At 38.2% G+C, this 13,980-nt stretch overlaps 1 protein-coding gene across 2 annotated transcripts in view; it reads left to right on the forward strand.

Annotated features, from left to right (window-relative positions):
• The first annotated feature begins 939 nt into the window (after nt 1-939).
• LOC117405405 (SLAIN motif-containing protein 1-like) overlaps nt 940-13,980 on the forward strand; it is a 33,728-nt gene continuing 20,687 nt past the window's right edge. For both annotated transcript variants that reach the window (XM_059029807.1, XM_059029808.1), the window contains exons 1-2: nt 940-1,793; nt 4,311-4,450. In XM_059029807.1, the coding sequence (XP_058885790.1) occupies nt 1,348-1,793; nt 4,311-4,450 (586 nt within the window). In that variant the 5' untranslated portion in view covers nt 940-1,347. The remainder of the gene's footprint in view (nt 1,794-4,310; nt 4,451-13,980) is intronic.

Consider the following 13,980-nt stretch of genomic DNA (forward strand, 5'->3'; position numbering starts at 1 on the left):
GAGCAGTGCTGCCCAAACACGATCCTGGAGAGCCCCTATCCAGTAAGTTTTGTAGGTCACCCTAAATCGCTAATTTCTAAAGACTGGGAACACATGGAAGTTATTGATCAATTAAGCAAATAACTTGTTCAATTAAGGGAACTCTGGTCATTGGGCCAGTTTACATGCTGGGAAAATGTCATGACTTGTTTACTGTCATGACTTATTTAAGGTGGTATGGTCTGGATTACAATTTTAGTTAGTTTTGGTTTATGTTTAGTTTATGTTTGAATACAAATATAATACATTATACAAAAATCAAATACAACATGAAGTTTCAAAGCAGGAATTGTTAAATTAAACAAACCAAAACTATCTAAAATTATAATTCAGCAGTACCACCTTAAATAAGTCATGACAGTAGATAGATAAGTCATGACATTTTCCCAGCATGTAATCCAGGCCATTGAGGGCTAAAAAGGTAGTTCATTTTTTGTACCAAATGATCTCTAAATGACTTCACTTAATAAATCACCTGCTTAATTGATCACAATGAAATTGTTCCAGGTGTTAAGAAATTGATGATTAAAGGTTACCTATAAAACCTGCTGGAGAGGGCTTCTCCAGGACCGTGTTTGGGCAGCACTGATGTAGAGAAAGTAATCATTTGATGTTGGTTTTAGACCACACTCCTTTTAATGCCCTGTCCAGGCAGTTTTGGCAGTTTAATAATTTGGTGAAGGTTTTATGACGAGCAGACCCCTGTCCGGATTCTTACCAGTTGCTCAGTCCTCTGACCAGAATAGCTACACCTGATTGCAATAATCATAGAACGACATACCAAAGCTACAATTAACGTGTACTTTGTAGAAAAAGAAACAACCCCTCAAGCCATTAATGGTAACAGATTATATATATATATATATATATATATATATATATAAACACAAACAACACCCCCACCACACACCACCCCTTGTGTTGTGTGTCAGGTGCTCGCTTGGTTGCAGAGTAAATTAAACGACAAAAAATAAATAAATAAATACCAAAAAATACAGGTTGTTTTTTTCTCATTTGGCGTCACACCTGAACAACATTTTTGGTAGGTCAGGTCCACGGATTCTGTTGTTTTATTCTTTGCATTGTGGGAGGAGACAGTCAGGCTTTATTTGATGTTTCACTAGCGCAGTATATCAGTCAATGCAGCAGTGAAATGAGTGTCACTGAATAGATTTGGCAGAATGCACACATCTCGGTCGAAAGGAAGTGGAAGAGCAGGGAGATAAAATAATCGCACTGATAGCCACCATCTTTTAGCAGTAATTCATGTTTTTTTAAGCAGTGGAAGGCGCTCTGGGGAAGCCGCAGATGATGGCGGACATGAGCTGCAACAGTAACGCCGTTAATGCGGAGATGGAGGTGAAAAAGCTACAGGAACTGGTTCGAAAACTGGAGAAGCAAAACGAACAGCTAAGGAACCGGGCCAACGCTGTCAGTAGCTGTGCAGCCAGTCCGCATATCCTGCAGTCCTCGCCGGCTTGTCTGTTTGGAAGCCCTGGGAGAGTCGTCAGTCCCATATTCACTGGGAGCTATTGCATTCCAAGCCCTGTTCCAACACTCCGGTGTCCGGCTGCAATCGGTTCCTATTGCCCGTCTGAACAACAGAACCTCGACTTCAATCGGCATTGTGTAGCTGATGCTGTGGGTGAAGTCCTGTGCTTCACCACCAGCACAGAACCTACAGTCTTTGATGAGGTTGAGATTTTGGATCTTGATACTGCTTGCAACAGTGAAGGAGAGGATGAGGATAACTGGTATGTATTTTCAGTATTGTCTGGTGGTTGTGGGCATCATTTTGTTTATTAATGTATATTTAATGTATGCACTAGCTTCATGTTTACCCTTGCCCACCATAACACACTTGTGTGTGTGTGTGTGTATAATGTGTGTATACCTACCTACAAAATTACCGTAAAAATTGGATTGCCTTGGAAGTCTACATCCCTGATAACTACAATACATTGTCCCATTTTAATGTTTTGTCACGGTAGGGTGCTAAGCTTGTATCCTCTCAATTTATGCCTGCAGTAGGATGTACTGCAGTGAACAACTTGTTACAAATGGTTAGACATTAGGAGTGTCCTCTATATATTGTGTGCCGCATACTGTCTTGTAGGACTTCGAAGTAAGCATTTATTCAGCCATACATCACTTTTCTGTCATTTGATCTCCATTGCAGGTTTATAAGGTCGTGCAGGGTAACTGAGATACACTTCCAATCTGTTAATGGGGGATGCAACACTCATTATAGTAGGACTGAAGACATTGAATTGTATAGGGTACACATAAGGAGGCCCTGTATTTGAGACAGCATTATTTTATTGAGGCTCACAAGATTGCATGTTATTTATGAACATTTCAAAATCAAACGAAACTTGAGTTAAGTGGTTACCAAATGCACTGAACATGTCTGTTTCCTGACAGACTATATCCATAGGTGTGGAACATTCAGCATTTGCGGTAGCGTAGATGCACCACTGTCTTTGTATCATCTTTTGTGTGAAACCACAGTCCATGAGATGCTATTAATTGTTTCAATGGTTATAATAACATACATTTTTACAACGGCTATAATAACAGGACTCTTTCTAGTTCTCATAGTGAAGGAACCAAGTGACTTCACACTGATCAAATGATTATCATGATAAATCATTATTACGTAGTTGGAGTGGTCAAAAGTAGCGTTTAACCAAATATCTTCCACTCGCGGAAAAGGTTGTGGGTGTGATCTGCTGAAAGGTATGTGGGACTGTTTAATTGTACTTGCAAGTTCCTCTTTAGGGATTATCCTCTTCTCATGAATGATCATCTTAAGGCTGCAAATTATAGCTACTGTACTTCCCATTGGGGGGCAAAATTGCTATGTTGACGCTTCACAATGAACATACTGTTGCACATTGGAAACTGACAGTTCAATACCTCAGTTGTAGCAGAGAGCGCCCTGAAAAAGATGGTAGGTAAGCAGCCTAAGCCCTTAGTCTAGTGCTTTGTGCATGTTGTTTGATCTGTCAACAAGCTTCCCAAAACACTGGCCTCTCTTTCCACTACTGATTCCCAGCCCAGTTCTGACTGGCCCAATAAACACACAAGCAAGGTCTTATTGGAATTTTAGCAACATTAACTATTTATTGACATATTGTTCCGATAGCCAGCCAAGGAAACTACTCCCTAGTTGCTGACAAATGTGAAGGCTCTTCTGTAATGAGTATTATATTTTCTTTCCCTCAATAGAAATGAGAAGCTGAGGTTGGTTTTAAAAACTCTTTCAAAAAGAGTTTCATAACCTTTGGATTCTCTGGTAGTTTTCCAGTGCAAGTCATTTCTATAATAAGTGTCCATCAACATAACTACAAGTCACAAGCAGTTATTGTAATGGGCTTGCTTTCTTTTCAGGCTGTAAACCCTGTCTTTTAGATAAATGGAGTGGGGACTGTTTTATTTCAAATAGCCACACAAGTGTTAAACTGTTGCATACTATTTTTAGTAGCGCTGGAACGAACATGGCTTTTTCATGTTCTAATTCTTGTTATTGATTGTTCAATAATTCTTAAATTTGGAAAGCACGTTTTTGAATCGCAGCGCTTCCTTGTTATTGGGCAGGCCTTTATACTGCAGATCATGTTATAAGGCAGTATGGCCATGGCTCCCAATTACCCCATGAAGACATTTCTCTAGCACTTGAGTTTTCTTTTAGGCAGGACACAAACTGCACAGCCTCTTAGCTATGACTCCTGACTACAGGGTTATAAAAGGGGAAGCACTGTACCCATAGAGAAAGGAGATGCACCATTATTCCACACACTGTTGATGTACATATTCCAAGGTACTGATAATGATCTACTATACTAGCTAAACTACTTGAGGCTGTTTCATGTAAACCACGTGCACAAATATGATGAGACTTCCCATCGACTTTGTAACAAGAAATGAGTCCTCGTTGTGTCAATGTAGGTCACTACAGTACATTTCCAAAGTGCTGCTCCTTACTATATACCTGATGCCTTGGCTATTGAATGCTATGTCTTCATTAAACTAACATTTTGCATGTCCATTTTGTATGACTTTGTATTTTGTATGGCTATACATTTTCCTAAATTGCATGTTAATATTTATAACAAATACCCATACAGGAAAGTACCAAGAGAGGAATCCAAGTTCTAATACAATCTCTGCAATCTGACAGACACTGAAAATAGAAAAAACAGGTTGGTGTGTGGTGTCAAATAATTCAGTGCTATTAATGGGAACCATTTATTTTGTCCCTGGTGCAGGTTGTATGTTTCTCCTAAAACAAGGCTCACGTGTGAACAGAGAGCCCTCAGTCCATTGCAGTGGTGCAGACAAGTGCTGGATAACCCACCACCAGAAGTGGAAGCTGCAAAGCGCTCACTCTGCTTAAGACTTGAACAAGGTAAGCTGCAAAGCGTACAGTATTCCCAGCCAATCAGGAATTGTGCTGGTAGAATTTTTTTTTTTTTTTCAGGGGTGTGAAAGATTACTTTTGTTTTGCTTACCTTATTTTTGTGCACATTTCATCTATTGTCGGATGTAATGTTCAGTCCTTGCTTGCCATTTTTGAACTTTAAAATCATGATATATTTACTCCGCATACAAAACTTTGCAGCATACTAGGGTCAGGTTTTTATAAACTCTTTCAGCTGTTTGACGTCCAATCAGTTGGATGAAAGTTTTTCACTTTTAAAACTAAACTGCATTTACATCACTCATAACAACGTGTTATACAATTAGATTACATCACTCATAACAACGTGTTATACAATTAGACACAATGTAGAAGTAATAAAGTGTCGTATTAAGAGACATTAAACATTTTTATTTATTTTCCTGTTATTCCCATTTGTCACTGGTCGGTGTTACAGAAACTAGGTTGTCTGAGAGTGATGGAGACGAATATAATATTAGTGGGTACACACTGTATAGGAAAGACAGGCAGGACAGAAGAGGCGGAGGGGTAGCGCTATACATAAGAAATAGTCTTGAATCCCAGGTGTTAAATCTGGACAAAACAACGCCGAATCAATATGGGTCAGAATAATGGACAAAAATTCAAAGGGCATAATAATAGGAGCATGCTATAGACCGCCAAATTCAGACGCCAAGCTAAATAATCTGTTATACAATGACATTAGAAATGCGTGTAGAAAAGGAGAAGCCATACTAATGGGGGATTCCAACTTCCCCCATATAAAATGGGAAAACCCGGTGGGGAGCACGACGAACGAAATTGAAATGGTGGAAATGACAAATGACTGCTTCCTTACGCAATTTGTCAAGGCACCGACTAGAGGGGAGGCATGCCTTGATTTAGTCTTTTCAAATAACGAAAACAGAATAACTAAAACAGAGGTCAGAGAGCCATTGGCAAACTCAGACCACAACATGGTCTCATTTGAAGTGATTTTTAAAACCCAAAAAGTAATGACTAAAGCTAAGGTTTACAATTTTAGAAAAGCAAACTATGAAGGTATGAAACGGAGACTAACAGGAGTAGATTGGAGTAAAATCGAGAAAACATTCACAGAAAAAGGATGGCTGTTTTTTAAAAATGTGTACTAGAGGCGCAAAATAATTACATCCCAAAAGTAGACAAATCCAAATCTAAAACAAAATGGCCAAAATGGTTTAATAGATCAATTAAAAAAAAATAATTCAGCGAAAAAAGGCACTTTAAAGAGCGTTTTAAAAGGGACCAAAAACAAAGTACACAGAAAGAGTACTTGGAACTGCAAACACAAGTCAAAAAGGAAGTTAGAAAGGCCAAGAGAGAGATAGAAATCAATATTGCTAAGGGGGCTAAAACCAATCCAAAATGTTTTTCCAATATTATAACAGCAAGAGAACATTCAAAGAGGAGGTTAAATGTCTAAGAGACACAAATGGCAAAATCATAGACGAAGAAAAAAAAATATCAAATATATTAAATGATTACCTTTCACAGGTTTTTACAAAGGAGGACATGGACAACATGCCCCACATGTCAACCTGTTCCTATCCAGTTTTAAATAACATAACAGAGGCAGAAGTGTTAAAAGGACTAGGAGCTCTTAAAATAAACAAATCCCCTGGGCCGGATGAGATCCTCCCAATAGTACTCAAAGAAATGAAAGAAGTTATTTACAAACCGCTAACCAAGATCATGCAACAGTCTCTTGACACAGGGGTTGTACCGACAGACTGGAAAATTGTAAACGTAATACCGATCCACAAAAAGGGAGACAAAACAGAACCAGGTAACTACAAGCCTGACTTCTATTATGTAAACTTATGGAAACTATAATAAGATCCAAAATGGAAAATTACCTATATGGTAACAATATCCTGGGAGACAGTCAGCATGGTTTTAGGAAAGGGAGATGGAGTCTAACTAACCTGATTGATTTTTTTTTTGAGGATGCAACATCGACAATGAATAATTGCAAAGCATACAACATGGTTTATTTAGATTTCCAGAAAGCTTTTGACAAAGTCCCGCAGAAAAGATTAATTCTCAAACTGAACGCAGTAGGAATTCAAGGAAATGCATGCACATGGATTAGGGAGTGGTTAACATCTAGAAAACAGAAAGTACTGATTAGAGGAGAAACCTCAAAATGGAGCGAGGTAACCAGTGGTGTACCACAGGGATCAGTATTAGGTCCTTTGCTATTCCTAATCTACATTAATGATTTAGATTCTGGTATAGTAAGCAAACTTGTTAAATTTACAGACAACTCAAAAATAGGAGGAGTAGCAAACACTGTTGCAGCAGCAAAGATCATTCAAAATGATCTAGACAGCATTCAGAACTGGGCAGACACATGGCACATGAAATTTAATAGAGAAGAGTGTAAAGTACTGCACGCAGGCAATAAAAATGTGCATTATAAATATCATATGGGAGATATTGAAATTGAAGAAGGAATCTATGAAAAAGACCTAGGAGTTTATGCTGACTCAGAAATGTCTAAAAAAGGCCAACAAAATGCTCGGATATATTGTGAGAAGTGTTGAATTTAAATCAAGGGAAGTAATGTTAAAACTCTACAATGCATTAGTAAGACCTCACCTAGAATATTGTGTTCAGTTCTGGTCACCTCGTTACAAAAAGGATATTGCTGCTCTAGAAAGAGTACAAAGAAGAGCAACCAGAATTATCCCGGGTTTAAAAGGCATGTTGTATGCAGACAGGCTAAAATAATTGAATCTATTCAGTCTTGAACAAAGAAGACTACGCGGTGATCTGATTCAAGCATTCAAAATCCTAAAAGGTATAGACAATGTCGACCCAGGGGACTTTTTTTGACCTGAAAAAAGAAACAAGGACCAGGGGTCACAAATGCAGATTAGATAAAGGGGCATTCAGAACAGAAAATAGGAGGCACTTTTTTACACAGAGAATTGTGAGGGTCTGGAACCAACTCCCCTGTAATGTTGTTGAAGCTGACACCCTGGTATCCTTCAAGAAGCTGCTTGATGAGATTCTGGGATCAATAAGCTACTAACAACCAAACAAGCAAGATGGGCCGAATGGCCTCCTTTCGTTTGTAAACTTTCTTATGTTCTTATGTAAGTGGCAAATCACGTGTAAATGACGGTTGTGCAATTATTTAATCAACAGGTTGGGTTCAAAGCGACTGAGATGTGTGGCAGCATTTTATATTAGTTTACATAAGTTCTAGTTTTAGTGTGCTTATAGCCCGTTACATACAGTACGACTATGGTAAGGCCATTCTCTTGAATTCAATCAATATGCTGACGGAATGCAGCAACAAAGTAATTAGACAAACAAAACTAATTTCAATACATACACAGTAAATGAAGCTACCTTAATACAAATAAATGGACTTGCTCACAGAAGCATTTAATTTATGGTTGAAAAACTTCCAGGTCCAACTTTTCACTTTTTTTAGGATGCACTTTTTAACAAACGATTTAGGTCAGGGTGAGCAAGGCCTGTGCCTTGATAGCACCAGCACCATCAACAAAACAGCCCTACACATCTGAACACCCAGGGTGTGAAGCCACGGTTATCTCTACTTAGGGCAATCATGTAAGTCTTGTCGTAACTTGTGGTTTATGCTACCATATTAAAATATATGAATATGAACAGGCTGCATGCAGTGAAGTGTGCGATGAGCTGTCGAATATGCCGTTGGCTTAGTGCTCAGACTGCTGACGCTTTTACCTTGTAACGACTGTGTAATAGATGAATGGGGGGGGGGGGGGTAATGCCTTGACAGATCTATTGTGTATATTATGAAGTTACATTAGAATATGCAGTACACAAAACTAGTAAGAAAGAATGTTGGTGAAGCATAAGCCTCTTAAATGAGAATCCTTTAAATACCCCTTTTTTATGCTTCATGCTTTAAAGCCTCTCATTGACATTGTTTTGATTTGAGCCTTTCATTGGTGAACCTGTCTGTCCATCACACACATACACAGCTTCTCAATTTCATTGTTTACTGAGCAGTTTCATTGCTGCCCTAAAGGGTAATTTATGAATAAAGGTTATTTCCACTTTCCGCCTCATGTGCTCCCATCAGTGCTTCTATTGTTTCTTATACAGTACCATATTGAATATTTAGTACCATTTGCAGTCTTGTACCATTCCCTTATTGTCAATTAATTTTACTGTTTTAGTATAAAGTTCCTATGTTTCAATTTGAACTGGTGGGATTAAATTCAAACGTGAAGGAGATTGCAGTCAATTGATATTAATGTTATTGCAGTAACTGCTCAATATACCCATTTAGTGGTCTCCAAATGCCTGATTGCATGACCATGAACCAAGTGAGAAAGGGAGACTGAATCATAAGACATACAGTAGAACTAAAACAACCTACTGTGAATACAGTGTGAAGAAGACTTCTTTAAGAAACATTTGTCAAATTGTATTGCCAAGTTTCTTTTTAGGACGACTGCTTTGATTTATAGGGGCATAATAAAGAACACCCACCCATCACAAGTCCTGACAGCAGCAGCAAAGACTTTAGCAGGCCAGGTTGATCAGAAATAATGCGTGGGGCCTCCAGTGGGAGCACCGATAGGTATTGAGAGACGCCCAGAACATATTGTTGGCAGGTTTTCATGAGTTAACATGAACAGTTTTTATTTTACTGCTGCACTAGTTATTGTTGGGTTCTGTTGTTTATTGTTTAGAATTTAAGGTGGCCTATTCAATTCTACAGAAATGTAATTCTTATTTCAGAATAACACAAAGGGAAAGAAAATAATTTGGCATTTGCCAGCTTGATGTTTTAATTATATTAACTGTTCCCTTAATAAAATGCTCAATTGACAATAGTACAGTATTTATGGCATTCAAGTGTACATAAAGTTCTTAAGATATGAACCTTGGGATACCAGTAATATAACTGAAACACTGAACACATTCTACCAATTGTAATACCAGTAGGTAAAACATTAGCAGGTTGTATTTTTATCCAGTACTCCTGAGAGCCCTTGGGACCAACATCATTCTATTGAGTCACTTGACAAATGTCTTCAACCCTGCTTGCTTTCTGCTGCTGTGGTGGGCGACTGCCAATACTGAGGTTTTCTTTTTGCATACTGTACATGTATGCTGTAAAACACCTTAGAAAAGGCATATTGTGTTTTTGAAATGAAGGATAGCTTGGTACTGTAATACTAATCTTTGAGTTCAGGTAACATTCCTTTTTCCACATTAGTTTGACTTTTCTATGCAGATGTGATATTCTGTTCTTTGAGTGGTGGAATGCTGTTTTTATTTTTTTGTATTTTCTAGCAATACAAATAAAATAAATAGTAATTATTAAACATTTTGACTGTCAGTGCCTTCAATGGTGACATTTTAATTTTGTGTTATCATACCTGGTGTTTCAAAAGCCAGACCCAGCAAAAGTGTTAAGAATGCTATATTTCCCCTTTATCAATACTGTGACCATATCATAACGTACCATTTTGTGTTTTTTTTAATGCGTGTCTCCAATGCCTGGTGTGCATCAAGGTTAGGAGATGACTTGCTTTTTTTTTTTTTTTTTAAACAAATTCAGCGTTATTTGCTGTTTTTAATGAAATGTTACTGTCACTAGTCCCGCTTTATTGTTCTATGTATTTGTTGCACTGATCAGGATATGGTTACTTGTTTGTTTTTTGTTTGTACTCCTCAACTCCTGAAAGGTCATTCAGACAGTGGGTCGCATGCTTCTAATCTGGCTTGTCTGTGTACTGTAGTTTATACTGTAAGCAGCTTGTGGTTGTCCACATGACGGCAAATAGGCTGGGGGATTCACGGAGCTCAGTCAGCATTTGTGTCTTACTGTATTCAACCTGAGCAAGTAGGGTAATTCCTTTTAGTAGCTGGGCCAAAACAATTGGTCAAAATGTACAATATACTTGTTACTGGAAAGCAAACTTCTGCAGTGCAGTTACAGGGAGGCAGATAGACCAGTAGTCAATTCATTCATTGATTGGTAAAAGCCACTGCTCACATCTAAGCATAAAACTGTACAGTATGGCCAAAAGTTTTGCATCACCTAGAATTTTAGGATTGAGACATTTAAAAGATAAAATAGATGAACATAATTTAGATCTTGTATTTAACAAACTACAAATTTTATATTAAAAAAATTACTGGAAGCCATAATCATAGTACAGTATTTTGTTTTAGATTTCAAAATGTCACATTGTTCAATTTCTCAGTTTTTTGTTAAGTATATGGGAAAACTACAAAGCGGTATGTAATTCAATATGTTAGCATAACATTATTCAGCAGGCTTCAACTTTTGGTCCTAGCTATATGAGTTTCTGCTTCGGCATGATCAGGATGCAGAATGCATGTCAAGACCCCAGTCTGCTTCGGCATGATCAGGATGCAGAATGCATGTCAAGACCCCAGTCTGCTTTGGCATGATCAGGATGCAGAATGCATGTCAAGACCCCAGTCTGCTTCGGCATGATCAGGATGCAGAATGCATGTCAAGACCCCAGTCTGCTTCGGCATGATCAGGATGCAGAACGCATGTCTTCTGTTTTACCTGGTCAGAGCTGAGCAATTTTGAGCAGATTTGCCAGGGCCTGAGCAAAAGGGGTCTAGAAAGCTCCCTAAGAGCGTATGCAATATCTGAAGAATGAGACGGGATTTGTGCCACAGATATGTGCCCCATACGTTCCAAGCTACAAGAAGTGGCCATTGCCAAGCAAGGGCGCATGAGCATTCTCTCTCACACACACACACACACACACACACGCACGCGCGCGCACGCACAGACTTTTGAGATTCTACGACCGTGCAGCCTGGCAATAATTAGGGGATGCCCTGTAAAGATACAATTTATAAATGCTTGTTGTGTAACAAATAATGAAAGGACCAAAAGCCTTCTCTATTTAAAGCATCCAGTCTGAACATTATATAAACTAATTCACTTCCTGACATTTAATTGACACTTGTACCCGTATGTTTCAGTTTCAGAGCTCAGTTTCCTGTGCTAGGCACCATTTCTGACAGTCACCTGCATGCCATTTTGTTTTCCTTTGGGGAATTTGCTTAAAAATCACTTTTTAATCATGTGTTAGTCACGTTATGTCCCATATGTTGCTTTTGTACACTGACATGTAGGCTGTAGTAAAAATTAGGTCAAAGTAGATAAGCAAATTATGAAACTAGGATACTAAACAGCTAAAAAACCCCAGGAGTCTGCAGGTTGAAATGGTACATTCTGTATCAATTAAGGATAAACCATTCTTTTTATATTAAAGTTTTGCTTTATAAAAATGAAATGAGCAAGTTAGAATTGTTTAGATTAGTTATTCTATTTAAAGGGAAATAAAGCCATTAACCTATTTTTACATTTACAAAAGCAATCTCAAATTAATGTATCCCTGTTGTTAAAGGAAGGAATTTAAGGACAAACTTGTAACCGCGATACTCCTTAGTAGAAAGGTTGTGGTTCTTGTGCTCCTGAAAAGCTAGGGTATGAATCCATTGAGCTACTTTCTGGGATACCATGTATTTAGGGAGTTAATTGTATAGCAGTAACCATGGCAACTGCAGTCTGAAAAAAAGAGATCTGGTTTGGATGCTAAGTGGCTTATTCTTTATGACAGATAGCATGACATTCCCATATCAAACGCTGAACTGACAGGATGCATAGTCTTGTGCTTCGGCCGCGAATGGGATTTCTTTTTATACTCATATCTTTTTTTATTGTTTTGGCTTTTAAGTGAAAATTAGGTCAAGAAGTGTTTGGGACCAGTATTTGATTTTCTATGTACAAGTCATGTCTGTATTTACATACTGTATGATATCCATTTCAGCCTGCAGACTTTTAAATACAAAATGGGCAAATATAGTGCAGAATAAGAATATTTTTCAAGGTTTTTATTCTGTGTTTTGTTAACTGAATAGAGCTGTATTCCAGTCAGGGGCTATTGCCTCACAACAGCAATGAATACTGCTTTGTGTGTAGGAAACTAGCAAATGGTTGTTATTGTAGGCATGCATGAATGCTGTTTTTGTACTGTATTGTAAAGACTACTTTTATGGGTATGAGCATGCACACAGTTCAGTGTGCCTAACAATTGCCAAGCATAAATCATTTTAGATAGCACCCTGTATTAAAAACACAGCCTCCCTCTCTTACTAAAGCGTGCTCTTTGGTGTCCCATACTCTAGAAACCTCCAAAATATGCTCACCACAGACCCTATTGATCCCACTGAGGTGGCTGTGTGGTTTAAGTGATCTTATTTTAGCTGTAGTTTTAATAATATTGACTGTATACTTTTCAAGTATAACATTTTGTCTAAACCATTAATGTCTTTATGCACTTCCAGGGTGGCTCACCTGGTAACTGCACAGCCGTGTGTTGTGCAGGGTGAGTCATAGTGCGCATGTTTGTTTGCGTTCTGGTTGTATGAAGTGGCTGGAAATTCCAAATTAGGGAACACTGGAGGTAAAATAATTGGGCACTGTGACAGGGTTGGCCAATGTTGTGACCTCAGGCCAGAATGCAGGAACAATAACAAAGGCATAGGACTGTGGTGCAAAGGCGCGGCCGTTTTTATTTTTAAACACAAAAATAAATAAAATATTCAAATAAAAACACTTGCTCACAGAGCAAAATAAAGGTTTTAAACAAAATAAATCTCAAACACAACACAAAACACCAAACACACAGGTCAGGCTGGGCAGATGGCTTTCACTGATCCTATGTGTTTTTTTTTTTGTTTTTTTTTTTCCTTTTCCTCCTCGCTCTCTCATTCACTCCTCTGTACACCCACCCCGAGTGCAGAGAGCTGCAGGCTTTTATTTACAATGACTGAGGGGTTAACTATCAATTATCTCATTACCCCTCGGCCACAATCTGCAAAAGTTTTTTTAATTATTACTGGCAGAGGACGAGCTGCCGACCTCACCTCTGCTAGAACACATTTAAAGAAAAATAATAAAATAAAAACGCACGGCTACACCGTCATACATATACATAAATAAATCATCATCATCATCATCCAAAACAAATACAAAATAAACTGCACAGGGGCGGAGGGGTACCGCGTTCTAAAATAAACAATAGAAAAACAAAACACCATATTTTATGGCAGGGCTTTGCCCCGCCCTCTTTCATGTGCAGGGCTTCTCTCCTGCTGCCCTGCTACAGGCACACAAACTAAAAAAGTGTTAATAATCTGTTCTATAAAATGTATGTTTAGTTCGTAACCGTTAAATCTTGTTGACTGTTGGCTGATGCTCTGCATGCTGGCTATAATTGCTCTGTGGCTTATTTGTTTTCCTTAACAGCTACATGAAGTGGCTCAAATGACTATATACCATTCTATGTAGCTCACACAATAGATTTCAATAAGTGGTTTCAGTGCAAAGCAGCTCCTTCTGTCTAAATGTATTTCCCCTGTTTTAATATTTAGTATTATAGTACTGTACTAAAGCATGCATGTGCATT

Source organism: Acipenser ruthenus, chromosome 9 (assembly GCF_902713425.1).
Source record: "Acipenser ruthenus chromosome 9, fAciRut3.2 maternal haplotype, whole genome shotgun sequence".
NCBI classification, from domain to species: Eukaryota; Metazoa; Chordata; class Actinopteri; order Acipenseriformes; family Acipenseridae; genus Acipenser; species Acipenser ruthenus.